This window comes from Globicephala melas, chromosome 6, assembly GCF_963455315.2.
Source record: "Globicephala melas chromosome 6, mGloMel1.2, whole genome shotgun sequence".
NCBI classification, from domain to species: domain Eukaryota; kingdom Metazoa; phylum Chordata; class Mammalia; order Artiodactyla; family Delphinidae; genus Globicephala; species Globicephala melas.
The window spans coordinates 47,951,172-47,971,819 of NC_083319.1; the positions used below are offsets into that span (position 1 = coordinate 47,951,172).

Below are 20,648 nucleotides of genomic sequence, written 5' to 3' on the forward strand. Positions count from 1 at the left end.
AGATTCAAAATTCTTGGGTTCAAGTCCTGGTTCTCTGTAAACTAGTGAATCAACTTTTCTAGTCCTCAGTTTTCTCATATGTAAAATGGGGATAATGGCACCTACTCATAGATGTGTCGTGTTAGATGAATACGACAAATTAAACGTATTAGATGAGTTAACACACATAAGGTGTTTAGAACAGGGCCTGGCAGTAAAGTGCTCTATGAATGTTAGCTATTTTTTGAAATCATCTTAACCATAATCTTTGAATGCTACTATTTTTTAAACAAAATTTGAGGATTTAAAGGAATAATGTAGAGTTTCTCATTAAATGAATTCACAGTCTGTTAAGTGATAACATGGTTAAAAATAGTTCAGTTGCTTTACAAGGAGATAAATTTTGTGGAAAAGTTAGACACCTAAACATGCATGCTTGCCTCCTGGAACTTGTTAGGGCCACCTTATGGTTCTCATATGACACATGGACTCTAACTTCAATTTGAAGAGATTTTTACAGTAATGATACTCAAGGTGTGACCACCTGCTTCAGTGTCACCAAGGTACATTTTAAAAATGTGAACTCCAGGGCACTCTTTCCACCAATTGAGCCAGAATCACTGGGGTGGAAAGCCTGGGAATCTACATTTTTAACAAGATTCCCTGGTGATTCTTATGCACAATTGAGAACAGTTGCCACAGAACAGTGGCTCTCAAACTAGATGCTCATTACTGTCACTTGGGGGGCATTTAAAAGATACAGATGCTGGGCTCCTGACTTAATTTTGGGAGTGTGGCACTGGGCATTAACGTTAGTGGCTTATTATAATGTGCAGTGTGGAAGAGCCATGGCATTAGAAGACAATTAGTGGAGGTGATTGTTGACATAGTTTATTATACCAGGATGTAAGCTGACTTGATATTTTCAAAAAGTCATTACAGTGGTTACCAGGGACTGGGGCGAAGTGGGGAATGTTATTGCCTAATGGCTATAGAGTTTCTGTTTGGGATGATGCAAATGTTGTGGAAATGGATGGTTGTAATGGTTGTACAACATTGTGAATGTGCTTAATGCCACTGATTTTACGTTTAAAAATGGTTAAAATGATAAGCTTCATGTTATGTATATTTTACCACAATACTAAAAAAAAGCCATTACAATTCTCACATTTCTGAGCCTTAATTTTCTTTTCTTTTCACAGTGACAGTATATCATGCATGCCACTAACTCCAGGGGCCACTCCCCTGCTTTCCTGCAACCTCAGAATGGAAACAGCCATCGCTCATCTGGCTATGTTCCAGGGAAGGTTGTCCCACTGCGTCCCCCTCCTCCTCCAAAGAGCCAAGCTTCAGCCAAATTTACCTCTACCAGACCGGAAGCCCGGGCCACCTTTGCTTTCTCATCTGAGGAACAACAAGCCCAGAGAGAAAGCCGAAAGCAGAAGAGGCACAAAAATACTTTCATTTGCTTTGCTATTACTAGTTTTTCATTTTTTGTTGCACTTGCAGTCATTTTAGGAATATCCTCAAAATATGCTCCAGATGGTAAGTGCGTATGTGTGCATGTGTGCATACAGATCCCATTCTAGGAGAAGAAAGAAGGGAAGGAAAGAGTAGAATAAATTCTGAAAAGTCTTTTGTTACTTTAACTTGGCTCTAGCTTACTAATATATAATTAGATAATATGAGGTGTATCTTCTTATGAATGAGAGCAATTGTTAAAGGAATCCACTGGAAATGACAAAATTAAAGGACTGCTCTTCCTTTCCATTTTCCCACTTTGTCCCAGGGCTCAAGACTTTCTTAGAGCATTTCTTTTCAAAATAGTAATTTTAAGAGTCTTTTTTGAAATCCTGTGGTAGCACAATTTCATCTTTTGTGGTAGGTATGATTTTCAGACTGACACAAGTTTTTAGTAATAAAAATTACTAAATGCAGTGATAAAGTATATTTAATTGAAAAATAAGTGAAAGTGATACGTTTTGTGTTCTGCCATTTGAAACCAGTTGAGGAGACAGCTCCAAAAGAGAAGCTTCCAATATTTTTGAGGAACAAGGCATATCCTTAAAGAAGAAGATCCATTAGTAGGTATAAGTTCTGATACACTTGTCTTCATAGTTAAACATCATTTAGGGAGATTTTAATTTCTTAAATGGCCTTTGCTTTTCAAGTTGGTAATATAGCAGTACTTTGAATGATTTTGAAAAGTTTATTGTCAGTCAGCCTCAATATAGTACCAATGAAGAATGACCTCATAATATACCCTATCCGTCTCTCCGAAAATCAAAGGGCTCAGCACTGTGGAAAAAGCAGACCAGGCCACTGGATTGGTACCATACTGGTCTGCATTTTCTTTTTATAGTCTGCAACAGATTTTTGTTGAATTAGTGCCTCCTTAAATGGGTATAATGTTTGAGAAGCATTTTACCAGTTATAAGACTTAGAAATATTAGTTTATTTAGTTTTCATGGGTGATTTAGGGGTCTTATAGACTTTAAGGTTTTGGGAGGAGGTAATGTCAATACTTCTAAGAAAATAGACCTAAAGTAAGAGAGATGTTCATTCAACATCTTTGTTGGCCAAGCCAGTAGACCACATAAAGAACTTGCAACATTGCTTTCCATTGCACGTAGCATTGACTTTCTTTCCCCTTTTCTCCAGAGAAATAACCAAATTCACTGCTGTTGATTCATTCGTTCCAAGTAATCTTCAGTAAAGGGATGCTAGATTTTGGAAAATCAGAGCTGAAATCTGTGGCTTTAATTGATGTTTTCATATTCTAGCTAAGACATTGAATTGCTGATGTGGTTCCTTGAATCAACATCGTTTAGTTTCACATTTTGGCAGTGTAAGGGCAGAATATCAGTGGAAAGATGTGGTATGCTGAAATATTTCAGGATCAGCCTCACTGTGGTTATTGCTGTTATGTAACTTTGATAATGCATCCACTGCTCAACAAATGGGTAGCTGAGAAGGTGGAACTAGCTAAGCTAGTTTTTTGATGCTTTCTGCAGACTATATATTTTCTCATTAAGTGTAGTTTACTGGAAAAAAACAGACTGGAATTTTTGGTGATAAAAAATTTCTAATGAGGCATGCTTTCCTGGGGAATAATTATAAACAATTAAGAGGAATTATATAACTATTATAGTAGGCTCTAGATCTTTTGAGACTTAGATTCCTTCTGGATTTCCTTCTGTAGCTGGGTACAGTGCTTGTTACCTGGGGCCTACATTTGCTTATGATATCATGGAGCATTCCAGCTAAATGTTTTATGGGTAGAGAGGGAGGTAGAAGAAAAGCTCAAGAAATCCTCAGTATTAAGTCAGAACGAATTCAAGACGTTTTTTGTTTCTTCGATGGGAATAAAAGTTTAAGGATTATTCTTAGTATAATAGTGATGATCATTGATTTATCAGAATTAAATATCAATGATTATGAAACTCCTAGGAGAAAAACTAATTCCATGAAATAATTGCCAAGGTCTTAACTAGTGGGACTAATTTTAACTGTAGTGGTTATTATCTCCTCAAAGAGAAAGCATGAGCCAACATGAATGCTTAGAAATAGATGCTTGCATTAGTGGTGTGCAAGTTCAAAATGAGGAATCACAATTTTCTTCCTATAAAAAATTATATCTTTGTGATGTACCCAGTGTCTCTACTTTTTCTCATATTATCCCCCAACATATACCTTCCGCCTTCATATGATTTGCAAGCATATCCTGTCCATTCTTATCTTGGCTTAGTTTAAATGTAGGCTGTATCTTGCTATTCTAAATGAGCAACCAAATGGACTTGGATAGTAAGGGGTATTTGCATCACTAGTATTCTTATCTCCCCTTCATGCTCCTCTTATTTAAATACTGTCTACCCTTTGAGGATCTATGTCTAGTGTCATCTGCTCCATTGAAGCTGCCTCGGTTACTCTAGCCCCACCCCTCCTTTCTCTGAGCTCTTTTTCATCTAAAGTAACTACCACATTGTTCAGTATTATTTCATACATGGCGGCTTTTTCTCCCAAGCTAGGTTATATGCTCCGAGGGCTGTGAGCTCATTCTAAATTTTATAAATTATATACTTTATAAATTTTACACTATCTAGTCCAGAGTGGACAAATTGATCCTCAATAACTACCTGGTCATTAGTTGGTCAAAATTGGTGTGATTTTTTCCCCTCTCTTTTCTTCCAAATTATATCAGAAACTAAATGTCTCATGCATTAAACAGCTGTGGCAATGCAAAATACTTTTATGTTTTCATCATCATCTATTCAAGAGGCAAATTCTTTTTTTGTAAACACTCCATTTATTTTTTATTTTTTTTTTAAGATTAATTTATTTATTTTTGGCTGCGTTGGGTCTTTGTTGCTGCATGTGGGCTTTCTCTAGCTGCGGCGAGTGGGGGCTACTCTTCGTTGGGGTGAGCAGGCTTCTCGTTGCGGTGGTTTCTCGTTGTGGAGCACGGTCTCTAGGCGCGCGGGCTTCAGTAGTTGCAGCACACGAGCTTCAGTAGTTGTGGTGCATGGGCTCAGTAGTTGTGGCTCACAGGCTCTAGAGTGCAGGCTCAGTAGTTGTGGCACACGGGTTTAGTTGCTCCGCGGCATGTGGGATCTTCCTGGACCAGGGCTCAAACCCGTGTCCCCTACATTGGCAGGTGGATTCTTAACCACTGTGCCACCAGGGAAGTCCTTTTTTTTTTTTTTTAACATATCTTACACGTTACTAACATATTATGTACACTATACACATCTGTTTTTTTTTTTTTTTTTTGCTGTGCGCGGTCCTCTCACCGCTGTGGTGGCCTCTCCCGTTGTGGAGCACAGGCTCCGGACGCACAAGCTCAGCGGCCATGGCTCACGGGCCCAGCTGCTCCGCGGCATGTGGGATCTTCGCGGACTGGGGCATAGAACCCGTGTCCCCTGCATCGGCAGGCGGACTCAACCACTGCGCCACCAGGGAAGCCCCACATCTGTTTTTTTAAAAAAATATTTATTTATTTATTTCGGCTGTGCCAGGTCTTAGTTGCGTGCGGACTTCTTAAGTTGTGGCATGCATGTGGGATCTAGTTTCCCTACTAGGGATCGAACCCCGTCCTCCTGCATTGGGAGCACGAAGTGTTACCCACTATACCACCAGGGAAGTCCCTCAAGAGGAAAATTATAATTCTAGTAAAGAAACGCTACAAGGAAAGTAAACCTCATTTCTTAAAGGGGAACTTCCATATCACTCAACTTGCTGAGTAATCTAGGGTTTGGCTTCTCTAATCTGCCGTTTCCTCATCTCTGAAAATGAGAAGTCATGTCTTTGGCCATTTGCCTCTTGAAGCTTTGTTGGGAAAGTGTATATGTCTGAAGATAGTGATGTTTATCAGCGGCTGCCTTTGGAATGAAAGAATTGCTATTATCACCTACTTTATGATTCACTGTGCATAGGAAGGAACCTGGGAAGACCTAATATACATATTAGTTAGCAATTTCTATTTTTTATTTATCAGTGTGTTGTGAACATAGTTTCTTTTCTAAAATGGCTTTCTACAGTGGGTCCAAGAACAATCAAGAGTTTTGCCTCTTACTGTTGATTTATTTCCAGAGTAGATAGTTCAGGCGAACTCTGTTTTCACCTTGTGGACTCTGACCCAAACTAGTGTATAGCGACTTGGTTTTGTGGTGAAACCTTTTTTTTTTTTTTTTTTTCCTGCGGTACGCGGGCCTCTCACTGTTGCAGCCTCTCCCGCCGCAGAGCACAGCCTCCGGACGCGCAGGCCCAGCGACCATGGCTCACGGGCCCAGCCGCTCCGCGGCATGTGGGATCTTCCCGGACCGGGACACGAGCCCGTGTCCCCTGCATCGGCAGGCGGACTCTCGACCACTGTGCCACCAGGGAAGCCCTGTGGTGAAACCTTTTTTATGCGTTGAGGAAGTAAAGGATTTGACACATCTCTGCTTGGTGGGATGGATGGAACTTCCATCCTTATGGAAGGAAATTAAAATATGTCAGCCCATTACTTGCAGGTTGCAATAAATGATGGTAGTACTTGGATTTGGCTAAAGGTATTTTTGCATATTGTTGGTTAATGGGATATCGACGTTGCATTGTTTTATAGAGAATTGCCCAGATCAAAACCCTCGTCTCAGGAACTGGGATCCAGGACAAGATTCTGCAAAACAAGTTGTTATCAAGGAGGGAGATATGTTCCGCCTGACCTCAGATGCCACGGTGAACTCTATAGTCATTAAGGATGGAGGTAAGTAGCAGTCCCTGTCTATGGGAACAGCAAGGTTGCTCTTTACTGCAGGGCAACGTTTGATGTTCTTTATGTAGAAAACTATTCTTAGCTTTTAGGATGTGGTGTCACTCTAACCATGGAGACAGGAAAAGTTCCTAAGGTAGAACAGTAGAATTCAAGAGCTGGAAGGGCTGTAGAAATCACTCAAGTCAAGACCCTTGATTTATAGAAAAGGAAATAGTTCCAGAAGGTCATCTCTCATAGCTAAATCTTCGTTACAACTATGAACAGTGATGAGAGAGTTAATGTGGATTAACATATGTGAAAATGAGATTCAGATTTGTAGAGTCTTACATATTTTTCTAGAAATGATGTACCTTTAAAGTGAATGGATTGAAATTCATACACATGGGCATCTTTAGGGTGTTGAGATATGAACTCTCCATTTCTTCCTTTAATATGTTTTGAAAACAGGTTCAATTTTCTAAGCAGACTTCTAGTAAATTCTTTTTCCCAACTTAACTGCGGAAGTGCTTTTTTCCCCTCTTAAGATGAAATTTATTTCTCTGTACCTCAGAAAGATGTTTTAGAAGTTGGCTTACCTAGTGTGTTATTCCCTGCAGGACTGCTTGTATTTGGGGACGATAAAGATGGATCCAGAAATATTACTTTGCGGACTCGTTACATCCTGATCAAGGATGGTGGGGCGCTTCATATTGGAGCAGAAAATTGCCGCTATAAATCCAAAGCGACAATTGCCTTGTATGGCAAGTCAGATGAAGGTGAAAGTATGCCAACATTTGGCAAAAAATTTATTGGTGTGGAAGCCGGCGGGACACTGGAATTACATGGGGCACAGAAGGCATCATGGACGCTGTTGGTGAGAACTCTGAATTCCTCAGGCTTGACCTTTGGCTCCCATGCCTTTGAAAAGGACTTTTCCAGGGGCCTCAATGTGAGGGTCATTGACCAAGACACAGCCAAAATTTTGGAAATCGAGAGGTTTGATACCCACGAATACCACAATGAAAGTAGGCGACTTCAGAAATTCCTGAGAGACCAGGATCCAGGACGGATTGTTGCCATAGCTGTTGGAGATTCAGCAGTCAAAAGCCTCTTACAAGGAACCATACAAATGATCCAGGACCGGCTGGGAAGTAAGCTGATCCAAGGACTGGGCTACAGGTGGGCACACATATCTCTCTACTTTCCTTCCTGCTATGTATTAGCGTCTGTCTGTGTGAGAGGAGAGCGGGAGAAAGAAACAAAATACTTCACAGTCTGACTTCAGGGGCCAGAATGGCCACTACCATTTGGAAGTCTCGTTGCCTCTTGCTTTGAACTGGAGGACAGAAGACGGTTTACAAAGTTCTTTTCTTGGCTTTGGTTTATGAAGCACTTTGTGAACCTTAGCGTTGGGCTTGTGAAAAATTAAGAACAGAAACGTACTGAAAGCAATCAGGCAGTTTAAGGAGATTGATTTCCTTCTTTTATTATCTTCTGAAGATCATATGAAACTCAGGCTAATTGGAGGTACCTTATGAGTTGAAAGGTTAGGGCCCAATTCCGTGCTAAGGTGGAAAAGTTGTCTGAAAAGATTGAGATGGGGTGGAACATGCACAATTTTCTTTTTCTTTTTTTTTTTTTTTTAATCCTTTAATTTGAGTCTGCTTGTTTGATGGGCACAGGCCTCTGGGGCCCTGGCACATGTGAGGAAGCACAAGTTGGAGGGCTACGAGGTTCATCCAGATAGTAGGATTCATCCCTACAGTTTATTCTTGTGTTCTTGTGCCATAGTCTAGTTAATCATGATTTCCTAATGCAGTTCTGGGTTCTGGGGAAGCAGCTGGCTCAACATTTAATTTAAAAAAAAAACAAGTTTTAATTCTGCTTACTGTTCACAATAAAGTCAGGGAATATCTGCAGTGAAAAGTAAGAAGACTTCAAAACTCCCATGTTGAAATGATCTAGTTATTATTATTTTCCTTTGATGGTTGGTTGGTCTAGTTATTATTTTTTCTTTGGTCAGTGTTGGAATGGAATATTATCTATAGAAATTGTAGAGAAAGTTAAGAAGACAAAAATTAGTGAAGAAAAAGCATCTGTAATGTTCTTAAAATGCTTTTTACTCACCCAGGGAATACTTAGGGGATTCTAAGCGCCGGGTGCCCATAGATGCTTAGATGAAAGGACACTGTCTCAGAGTCCTCTTTTAATCTGGTGGATAAACAGAGACCTAAGTAGAAGGGGATCATACAGTGAGAAACTTAGTGCAGCTACAGGGTATGATGGGAGTGCAAATAGAAGGAGCCTTGGAGGCTCCCCAAAGGTGAGAAGCCCGAGGGAAGTTTAGGAGTATACTGTGTAGGCTGTAGAGAAGGAGGGCTTAGAGGTAGTTTCTTTTGGGGTGGTGGTGGTGGTGGTGGTTTAATTAAATATTATACATATACAGAAAAGTGCTAAAAACAAGAATATAGAGTTTAATGACTTATCACCATGTGATATCGGGGTAGCGACCACCCAGTTCAAGAAAGAGAACGTTGCCAGTGTCCTGGAAGCCCCCATCCTATCCCATCCTGTTCACTGACCACTCCCTCTGTTCACCAGAGGTAAACCACTCCCCTGGATTTGTGGAGAACAGTAAAGTTCAGGTTTGCCTGTCTTTGAACTTCATATAAATGGAAGCAGACAATATGTTATATTTTGTGTCTGGCTTCTTTGCTCAACCTCGTTATTGAGTGTCGTTTATGTTGGTGCATGCAGGGTGGCTTATTTTCATCGTTGTTTATTTTCTATTGTATGAGTATAGCACAGTGTATTTACTGCTGGACATCTGGGTGGTTGTCCAGTTCGGACCTCTCATAAAATGTGCTTCTCTGAGTGTTCTTTTATCCATCCCTTCATGCTCATGTGCACATATTTCTATAATTTATAGACCTATGAATGGAAGTGTGGTCTGTTCAAAGTCAGACACCTACTTTGTTTCACTATCCAGTAATACCGGAGATTACAACTTTATGTCATTATTGTTCTAGGTTTAGTGTGTTCATTAGCTATGAATATTTTGTTTGACTCTTTTTGGGTTCCTCTCCCTACTGTTTCTAAATTCCCTTTAGAATTTAGAAATATTGCTGCTGATTTGATGGAGGAATTAGAGTTGTGATCCTTTGCCAACATTCCATTGCATTGACATTATCTCCAGGGTACATAAACATGCCCCTTTGAAGATAATGTTCTGGCACGCTGAAATTTTCCTCAAGTGGAGGAGGGAAGTAGGAGTGTTTTGGAGATAATATCAATAGAATAGAACATTGTTTTATAGTTGCTGAGGCAGTTCTGGTAAATAAAGGAAGCCTCTGATATTCTTCCTCTTCCCTCTCACACAGGAGATAATAAATGGAGACATTCTTCGTTTGATTCTTTCTGCTGTATCAAGGAATATAAATAGAGCTATAAAGCACAGTCGGCCAAAGAGTAGCTAATCCACGCAGGGGTGGGTGTAGAATTTGTAAGGTTGTAGGCATGCTCTGATTAACTTTCATCTGTGAGTATCCAGCCATCTGTCTAGCATAGATTACATTTGGCATTTTTTTTTTTCTACAGTAGGAAGTTGACATTTTTCTTTTCATGTTTGAAACCAGGAGTCTTAAGGCAAATTTTCTGACTTTTTATCTTTGTTCTTTTTTTTTTTTTTGATTGATTTTGCCACAAGCTTGAGCAAAGTCCCTGGGATGTTTATCACAGTATCACAGAAATAAAATGGTGTTTTTCAAACATACTGCTTTCAACAAATAGTTATAAAGCATGTAAAATTTTAAATCTATTGGAGAGTGATTCTACAGATTTAATTTAAGAATATTAAGAAACCAATAATCCAGTGGTGCTCAGCCTTGTTTGCATACATGAGATCTTAAAAAAATCCCACGCCCAGGGCCCACCCTACATGATTTACCTCAGGATCTCTGAAGGCTAGGACACGCGCCCCCCTGCAATTTGTGCAGTTAAGGTTGATACCTACGGCTCTAACCTCTGACCTGTGACTCAGAGGTTCTCAGTGTGGTTCCTAGACCAGCAGCATCAGCATCACTTGGGAATTTGTCATAAATGCAAATTCTATGGCCCAGCCTCAAACAGTCAGAAGATGGGGCCCAGCAATCTGATTTAACAAGCCCTCCAGATGATTCTGATGCCTACAAAGTTTGAGAACCACTGTTCTAACTCAGTGGTTCTCCAGTGTGGCTGCACAGTCGTGGCATCTGGGGAACTTTAAAAACAGACTAATGCCAGGCCCCACCTGTAGAGATGTTGTTTGCATCAGTGTGGGCTGGGTCTAAGCATGGATATATTCCTAAAGCTCCACGTGATTCTATTATGCAGCTAGATTTGAGAACAAAGCAGAGAGGATAGTGGAAAAGAGACCAGGTAATAATTTAAAAAGAAATGGGTTTGTGCCCAGAATGATACAGGAATGAAATGGGTATGCATTGAGGAAGGAAGTCAGTGCTTAATTGAAGTCATAGTCATCAGTGTTTCACCTGTTACAGAGCTGGACAAACAAGGATTTAAAATTCAGGTGCATTTTCTTCTGTGATGTCAGTTATTTCAGTCAAGTTTGGACTTGCAACCACATATGGAAAAAGAGGTGGAGGGATTGACAAAAATGAAAAAATGAATTAACAGCACCTGTCATAACATCTGTGTTGGGGAATTTGGTCAGTACCATGACAAATAATCAAATGCACCTGCTTATTTTCCTTCTAGGCAAGCTTGGGCTTTGGTTGGTGTCATTGATGGTGGAAGTACTTCTTGCAATGAATCTGTGAGAAACTATGAGAATCATAGTAGTGGAGGAAAGGCTCTTGCCCAAAGAGAATTTTATACTGTGGATGGTCAGAAGTTCTCTGTGACAGCTTATAGTGAATGGATTGAAGGTAGGCGAGTACAGTTTATACTCTTGTAAGACATTGGTAAGTATTGTGACAGATTTTTTTTTAAGTGTATTCAAATGACTGTTTAGATTTCTCAACTGGTTAAAGATGAAACCTATAGTTTCCCTACTGTACGTAATCTTTTAGACTCAAGGGTTTTTTCTGGACTAGAAAATGATCTAGTTTAGGCACCCCCAATTGGACTTTTGTTCTTCATTCTTGAGTCATATGGTGTAGTTAATGGATTTGCTTCCTGGATTTGGTACCAATTGAACCAATCTGGATGTGATCGGGTGAGCTGTCTTAAGTTATGTTCTGTGACAGTGAAATGATCTTGTACTTTAGATTTTCTTGTTATATAGACGTGTCGGCAAATATTACCTTTGAACACATGCTGTATAAACAAATTACTCATTTTCTTAGCAATTTTTCCTTGATAATCCAGCTACTACATTTATCTTATGGACAAATTGGAAAACACAGAAAAGTACAGTTAAAATTAATGTTTAACCCTATCATTCAGAGTTAATTAGCACTCTTCAATCTATGTTGCCTCCCCTAGTGTTCATTTTATTTTAACCTGCTTTCCTCTCCTTAAATAATGTATTGTAAAGTTACCTTAGGTCTTTACTTTTTCTTCAGCACATTTTAAAAATTATAATCCACCTTTCAGAAGAACTATCATGTCTAGCACTGATGCTCTGATTTTTTCTCTTAAGGATGTTCGCTGCAGAATTTCTGTACTTACCGACTTTGCTGCTACATTTTTTTGGCTCCAGGTAGATAGGCAGCCTTCTGTCTGTGCTTGCCCACCAGCTTTCTTTTCCAACCCAATATTATACCAAAATTAATGTGAAATGAGTCATTAAAAAGTGCTTTATTACATCTGTAATTAGCCAGAAAGGTTTAGTTTAGATTGAGCTTATAACTCTGTTTTGAGCAGCATTGTAGCAAAGTATTCACTGAAATGGATTTTTTGAGACAGAATGCCTGGGTTCATATCCCAGCTCTTTTACTTACTATATGATGATGGGCATGTGACTTTAACTTCCTAACCCTCAGTTTCCTCATCTGAAAAATGGGGATAATAATGGGAACTACCACATAGAGCTGCTGTGAGTATCAAATGTGAAGAATATGAAGTTTTTTAGCACAGTGTATATAGTAAGCACTAAATAAAGGTTAGCTATTTTAACAATAATGCAAACATGACCTGGGTGTATTTTGTGTCCTTGTAATTAAAGAGAGAAAGTCTTTTGCTTTAAAACAGAGTTCCTGGTATGTAACAGGGACTTTCACATGTTCCATCTAAGCAGCCGTCTGAGTCTGAGGTGAGGAGATGGTTTCTATTATGGATAAGGAAGCTGGAATCATGCCTCAGCTTTCTGCCTGCAAGACTACTGCTCTTTTGACCACGTCCTGGTTGCCTCTGGCAAAAAGCATAGGTAGATGAGGAGTATTTCTAAGCAGGAATTTGGACCTGCATGAAGAGTTTAGTGGAACTGCTTCCAGGAAGACTCCAGGCAGAGGATAACACTGACAAACCTTGAGTCAACATTTCCTTTGTGGGAAATTTTGCTTTCATTTCCACATTGCCAATGACTCCTCTCTTCTGGAAGAGGGTACATTCTAGCTATCTACTATAGGATATTGTTTGTGTTCTATGTTCTCAGTGGCTCCTATTTTCTGGAAGAGGTAGAAATTCTCTCCAGGAAGAAAGGAGGATAAAACTTACATCCTTTCATACTTCCTATTCAGTAGTGCTAATAGGAGATATCTCAGGTAGGATTTTCTTCTACAGCCAGAAAAAAGTGAGGAATAATCGAACAATACAGATTTTTTCCATGTAACCTAGCTTTTTTTTTTTTAAACAGAAACAAATTCTGATGGTCTTTTAAGCCAAAACTTATTGATCTAGAAATCTTTTTTTTTTTTTTTTTTTTTTTTTTTGCGGTACGCGGGCCTCTCACTGTTGTGGCCTCTCCCGTTGCGGAGCACAGGCTCCGGACGCACAGGCTCAGCGGCCATGGCTCATGGGCCCAGCCGCTCCACGGCATGTGGGATCTTCCCGGACTGGGGCACGAACCTGTGTCCCCTGCATCAGCAGGCGGACTCTCAAGCACTGTGCCACCAGGGAAGCCCTAGAAATCTTTTTTTAAAAGCATTATTGAAATTTTATATGAAAAAATTAATGTTTCTTAGTTGCTCTTTTTTTAGATAATTCTTTTTGGTAAAATCTGAAATTTTGGGTAGTGATTGTCATTGCTACTATGAGTTTTTTGTTTACCTTTGCTTTTAACTTGCCTGTTTTGATTCTTGGGAAGGCAGAATGATATAGACTTTAGGAAATTGGACTCTGGAATTAAATTAGCATTCATTTGTGGGCTCTATCATTTTTCAGCTGTCAGTCAGACTCCTTGACCTTTGCTTTCTTTATCTTTAATGCATATAATAGTTCCTATATCTCAAAGTTGTTTTGATGAAAAGTTATTATGTATGTGAAATTGCACAGTTGTTAGCTATCATTATTGTTAGAGTTATTATTATTATTTAGACAAAATTCCATTATAGGCTTTAGTATTTATATGCAAGAAACACATAAAAAAACACTTTACATTTATTAGGTTCTTTTTTTTTTTTTTTTTGGTGCTTTGTAGAAACAGGAAAACATGGTGGATCAGAGTCTAAAGGAGCAGAATTCAAGACTTGCTCAGGTTAGGTTTTATCAGGGTATCCTCAAGACTGTAAGGATATTTGTGTTACTCTTTGTGCCTTGCCTAAATTTCCCTCTTTTTTATTCCCCTAACTTGAGTAAATGAGTTTTTTTTACTCCTATCATCGACTCTTAGAGACAGTGTCTTAAAGTAGCCCCAGAGTAGTTTGCCAGTTAATTAGAAGGATGATAGTGAAGTACAGTTAGTAAACAGATATCTTTGAAATGTGGTGTTTTCCCACATTTCCATATTTTTCATAGCTTCTATCTATTCCATATTCATTTGCATTAAATCAATTTTTAAACCATGACAGATTATATCATGGACAGTTTAGAAGTAGGAAACACTTCTACACTTGGTTGCATGTTAAAGAGTATAAGTTATGGAGATGCTGGATCAACTTTTCAGTTTTCATCTGCTATTAGGAGAGATCAGTAATTAGTAGTCCCTGGATTGCAAGCCTGACGTTATCCCAGGAAAGGAGCTGAGTTGGACTGGGGCACTATCATGTGGCCTTTAGGTCACATTGCAGATAATAGTGGGAATACTCATCCCTTCAGTAGACATTTATGAGTCTGCACTATGAGACAGAGCAGTGAATACACAGATGCATGTACTTTGCTGCCTTTACTGATGTAGCTTCCAAGGAGGTGAGCTGTCTTCCCATTGGAATGATACGAATCATACCAGAGAGAATATCAGAATGAGAATACCGGACATAAAGGTTACTTCCAGCAAGGATGTTTGGGAAGTACTTAAAGGTTCGCCTGAACTTTATCAGATGAATAGTATCTTGGTTGATGAATTAAGAGTGGAAGGACACTGTAGATAAAGACTAAAGGATGAGCAAAGGCACAGAAATGAGAGATTGCCTAAGGCAAGCTTTTATTCTTACTATTAAGATTACATATGTGCTAATGTCCTGTTTCATCCTGTGCATGGATCAAATTGAAGCATTGCTGACTTGTGTTTATTTTAACTTTTGATTTGTGAATCAGTGAGGGGGTTGATTTTAGAAAAATAAAATCACTTTCTTTCTTGCTTTTTGGTTTAGGTGTTTCTCTTTCAGGTTTCCGGGTAGAGGTCGTGGATGGAGTGAAACTTCATCTGCTGGATGACGTTAGTAGCTGGAAACCCGGAGATCAGATTGTGGTCGCAAGCACGGACTATTCCATGTACCAAGCAGAGGAGTTCACTCTTCTCCCCTGTCCCAAGTGCAACCGCTTCCAGGTCAAAGTCAAAGGTATCAGACTGCTCAGAAGGCTTCTTGGGAAACACTCTTTTTGAGATATGACTCCTGGAATTCTTTGTTTTTCCTTCAGTCGTCATCATCATCATCATCTTCATCAATATTGAAGTTCTTAGTAGTGGGGTGCTTTGAACACAAGAGTCCCAGAGGATGTTAGATAAAAGTAGTCATTGAGCAATAATGTTGCTGTTAATGATGTGTTATAGGCAAATCAGTGTTTTTGTGCCAGTTTCTATGTTAAAAAAAAAAAAAAGATGCAGAATAGATGGATTGATTTTTTTTTTCCAAGATCCTTTCCAACTTCTTTCTTATTAATTTTCCACTATTAAATAATAGTAAACCAGATTCATTTTTTAATAGAAGTCTTTCTTTTTTTAATTAAAAAAAATGAAACTCATGGTTTTTGAGTGTCTACTTTCTTGGCAAAAAGTAGATCTCACTAATATATTTAAAATGGAACCAAAAAGGTATTTTCAGGGCTTCCCTGGTGGCGCAGTGGTTGAGAGTCCGCCTGCCGATGCAGGGGACATGGGTTTGTGCCCCGGTCCGGGAAGATCCCACATGCTGCGGAGCGACTAGGCTCGTGAGCCATGGCCGCTAAGCCTGCGCATCCCGCAATGGGAGAGGCCACAACAGTGAGAGGCCCGCGTACCGCAAAAAAAAAAAAAAAAAAAAAAAAAGGTATTTTCATAAAACTACATTTCCTGTCATAATCTTGAATAATATATTTTTTGAGAAAGAGCAATGTACAATAAGATTCTTACTGTAAGCAGTGTTTATAAAGGATGACTGACATTTACCAGGTACTTATTTTGAGCCTGGTAATAGGCAAAGCTTCTTCCTTCATTGCCTCAATTATGGGATTCATTGTGCATTTCACTCATTATATTTCCTTGCTTCTGTAATAAAAATTATACATTTATGATACAAAACAAAATAAAAACAAAACAAAATAATTTATAGTAACTATTTAATAAGTACTCAGTGGGTAATTTAGAGCTTTGAAGGTTAAAGGAAAATTTTTTGCTTTAGAAAAAAATGGGATTGGCCCACTTAGCAATTTTTTCTTGTTTCATTCAGTGTTATACTTTTCTTTCCTGACAATACAGGGCATAAGCAGAAAACAAAAAGCTGAAAAACCATGATACGGTCTGGCATTAATTTCATTTGGAAATTCCCACTCTTGTTAACAAGTCTACGTGATAATGAGTCTCCATAATCTCAACTCCTTGATTTATTTGTATTTTTCCTTCCTGAGTTTTTATAGTAAAGATCAGATAAAAACTCATTATTAAAGTGTTTCTAAGCTTCCAATAAATGTGGGAATTTAAAAGTGCATAATAATATTACAATAAGAAGTGGGAAGGGAAAGATGGTTATTTCTGTACTGTTAATGTCCAAATGCAGATTACTTTAGCTTTGAAGTAGAAGCAAAAACAACTTGACACTCTGTTATCAACATGTACAGAACCATTCGTTTTCCTAGAGCCAACATGCATCTGGGTCTTCATGTGTTGTCCTCAAGGGAGTAGAACAAGAGCACATGGACAGGAAGCAGAGAGAGAGAGACAGCATGGATTCTTAGTTAGATTCTGGATTATTGGTGCTGTTCAAGAGAGGACTGAACTACTTCAGGGAGGAGTAAGGTCTCTGTGTGTGGATTTGATAGTTGGTAGTGAGGGTTAAGGCATTGAGTGGGGGATTAGACTATATAATCCTTAAAATCTTTACTTCCTGGGATTCTGTGGTTCTGAGGTATTGAAGAATGGAAGAAAACAATAAATTTTAATAATGTCTTGGAGTTACAGAAAAAAGAGGACTATCTTTTTGACATAAGTTTTATGTTTTCATTGTTCTAATGTTATTTTTGCTTTGCTCTCATCAACCAGAAACGCCTCAGTTCCTGCACATGGGTGAGATTATAGATGGTGTAGACATGAGAGCTGAGGTTGGAATTCTTACCCAGAATATTGTAATCCGAGGAGAAATGGAAGACTCATGCTACGCTGAAAACCAGTGCCAATTCTTTGATTATGATACCTTTGGGGGACATGTCATGGTAGGCAAAAGCATTTAATGAACTCTTTGAAACCCTGGCTGCTAAGTGCATGTTGAAAAAACTTCAAGTTTTGGAATGAGATCTTTATGGCTATTGAAATCATATTTTATTTCTTTATCCAATAACAATGAGATTTTAGATGATTAAAAGATAAGGTTATATCTTTATTTAGTTGATCTGGACCTATAGTTAAACCATTTAATTGTCCTGTGAAGGATTAAATCAATTTACATTGGGAAGAACCAATTATACAGACAAAGAAACAATCTCAGTATCATGCATGCAATCTCTGAAAGAATCAGTTTTTTTTAAAAAAAACATATTATGAAACGGTAAGCAGTACACATTCAAAATATGTTTCTGTAAAGATATTTTTTGTATGCAGATTTTTACTCTGTAAAAGTACTAAACACTTACTGTGTGCTAAGCATTGCTCTATGTACTAATGTATTGGATTCCTGGGCTGCATTTTGGCTACATGTGTCTTAAAATCAGTTTTTGTGCATTGAGTAGGCTATTATTGTTGGCTACATTTCTATTGCACTGATTTCTAAAATGTTGGTCAGTGTCATTTCTTTGTTTTTAGTAGTGTGATAAAAAATCCAGTGTTTGTAAATATTGAGATCGCTCCAGTGGTGGAACAACAGAGGCGTTTTTAAAAAGGACTCAAGTAAACAACAGTATGTGCTAGCTAAAACATTGAGGGAGGATTTAGAAATAATTATTTATCAAACTCTGGTGGAGATTATAGAAATGAAAGAATAAGACAAGACTGGAAATGGCCAAAATATTTGAACAAACCCAAACATATATACAGAAACCATTTCTGTAGTTTTCCTTGTTACATCTCCTTTATTCCTAATGAGAGGCTATTTTTATTGCTCTTCAAAGCATTCACTTATGTAAAGAAGCATTTGCTAAATTATGATCCAGGAAAACAGTCTAGTCTAGTCTCCTTCAGATATTTTCTGTTAAAACAATATTTTTTGCTGCTTTGCTATTCTGAGCTACTTTGCTGAAGCTACTTTGCTTACGTATTAGTTTGATTTTGGTTATCTTACAGATAAAGAAAAATTTTACTTCAGTCCATCTTTCTCATGTGGAATTGAAACACATGGGTCAGCAGCACCTGGGGCGGTATCCTGTTCATTTTCACCTGTGTGGAGACGTGGATTATAAAGGAGGGTACAGACATGCAACGTTTGTGGACGGCCTATCTATTCATCACAGCTTCTCAAGGTGCATCACTGTGCATGGGACAAATGGCTTGCTGGTAAGTAGCCTCACATTATGTTGATGCATATTATGGAAACAGTTAACTCTCCTTCATTCTCATGACTTCTCAATTTTATATAAGTAAGCTGTTATACCACATGTCTTACTCTATCGTGCTTTACTGAGAGTTCTGCTGTTTTTCTCTGTTCTTTTAAGAGATCAATGAACCCTGACATTTGACTTTGCCCCATCAGCTAAGATCAAAACTTGTTTTTGCTTTTGTACTGAGCATGCCTCATGAATAGCACTTGTCGCTTAAACCGCAGTCAATCTTGTTACCAGTGACATCATACACTTGTATTTCTGCAGATAAAAGACACCATCGGATTTGACACACTAGGTCATTGTTTCTTTTTGGAAGATGGTATTGAACAGAGAAACACTTTGTTCCACAATCTGGGACTCCTCACCAAACCAGGCACCCTACTTCCCACTGATAGGAATAACTCCATGTGTACCACCATGCGGGAAAAAGTGTTTGGAAATTACATCCCCGTGCCTGCCACTGACTGTATGTGAGTAATTGGCGGAGTGAAAAACTCACTTGTGATGGTCAAGGGCTGTTGGCTTTTGGGGAAGATGTTTTGGGGGAGGTTTTTAATAGGTGCGAATTTTCCTGATGAATGTTTAAATAACCTTAAAAAATGCCTTTCAGGGCTGTTTCAACTTTCTGGATTGCTCATCCCAACAATAATCTGATTAATAATGCAGCTGCAGGCTCACAGGTAAATAATAAAGTGCTTCAGTTTTTTTGTATTTAAGTTTGTAAGTATTCTGGTTTATATATATGCAAGGTAGTTTGTGGTAATCTAACTCAAGCACCTTGCTTTCTGGTACAGCTTATTTCATTGAGAGCAGGCTATAGTTGAGATGGTTCTTCTATTTTTTCTAAATCATTTGTGCCAGTTAGTGTTTGAGTGTAGTAAGACAGGTGCTAAATGCCAGAAAAGAGGTGGGCTCATATCTAGGGTTATCATGCCATTTCCAGAGTGTATTTTTAGTGTATTATGTACGATCTTTCTGGCTTCCCTATTTCAGTCATATATTAATGAGCAAAGAAAGCCTTATGAGAGTGGATTATTCTGTAGAATATTATGACAATGGTCATTCTGGTCAAAGGGGCACATCCTTTTGTTAAATACAGGGATTGTATACACTTAGGGATTTCATCTCTTTGATAAAGCAAGGACTCAATTGTGTGCCTTAAATTGTTTCACATACACATACACAGGGATAACTTAAGAGAATAAATGAACTGTTTTTGGATGACAGAAATGTCTCCTGGATAAGCTTGGAGAAATTTACATTTGTAATTGTGTGTTTTTAGAGCTGCTAATTTATAACATAAAAATGAATCTTTAAGACATGATACTATTATGAGTATATCTGTGCTGAAAACTATAGCACAGAAATATGAGCTTTGTAGCAAAACCTGAATATTCATATATATACATCATGGCTATTAACATTTAAAAAGGAAAGAAATACCTAGCATTGTTTTCCAGGATGAAATAAAAAATAGTTGAAGGGAGTATTTCTTCAAGATAACCAGAAAACAGGTATCACTGGGTGATGGTAGAACTCACATCTGTGATTTTTCTTAAAAACATAAAACATAAAATTCTTATTTGACAGAGCAGAGACCTGGACATTCAATCATTTCAGGCTTCTATTCATTCATTTTTCATCAAATATTTGTTGAGCCCATACGGGATTTGTGTTGAGAGTTTCTGATTGGAAGATGAGATTTTGGGTAAAGGTGACCAAGGGTTTGATGTGCAGTCTTACCCCTGATCATCTTGTGATCTATTACATTACAAATCAACAGTCAGAGCAGAGCTTCCTTTCAGCTGTTTTCAGAAGTCATGGGTAGAAGATCAAAGCAAATTGCAAATAGTCCATGAAAAATGTAAGGTGAGGTTGCCAGACATCCTTATTAGGCCTCATGTGAGAAAAGCAGAAAGCAGGTCTCTATCTTTTCCATCTCCTGTGTGTTCTTCGTCCTTTGCATTCTATGAGTTCTTTTTTTCTCTCTAGAAAAATTGTTCCAGTAAAGCTCATGTTTTGGCAAGGGTTTTCCTCCCAAAGTAAATCAAACCCTTTCTTCTTGGTACCTTTCCACTGCGTTTTACAAAGCTCCCTTTGCCTGTTTTGACACCACAGAGTTTTAACAGGAAACAGCTGCTACCTCCTTATCCCGCTTTTTCTATCCCCCAAC

General features: G+C 38.5%; 1 protein-coding gene across 2 annotated transcripts in view; it reads left to right on the forward strand.

Moving 5' to 3' along the window:
* CEMIP2 (cell migration inducing hyaluronidase 2) overlaps positions 1–20,648 on the forward strand; it is an 80,869-nt gene that overhangs the window by 15,295 nt on the left and 44,926 nt on the right. Inside the window, exons 2-10 of one of the 2 annotated variants that reach the window (XM_030877012.3) lie at positions 1,182–1,524; positions 6,083–6,223; positions 6,829–7,390; positions 10,967–11,136; positions 14,902–15,090; positions 16,986–17,155; positions 18,219–18,428; positions 18,740–18,945; positions 19,086–19,155. In XM_030877012.3, coding sequence (XP_030732872.1) covers positions 1,194–1,524; positions 6,083–6,223; positions 6,829–7,390; positions 10,967–11,136; positions 14,902–15,090; positions 16,986–17,155; positions 18,219–18,428; positions 18,740–18,945; positions 19,086–19,155 — 2,049 coding nt within the window. In that variant the 5' untranslated portion in view covers positions 1,182–1,193. The remainder of the gene's footprint in view (positions 1–1,181; positions 1,525–6,082; positions 6,224–6,828; positions 7,391–10,966; positions 11,137–14,901; positions 15,091–16,985; positions 17,156–18,218; positions 18,429–18,739; positions 18,946–19,085; positions 19,156–20,648) is intronic. The other variant, XM_030877017.3, reaches the window with a different exon arrangement.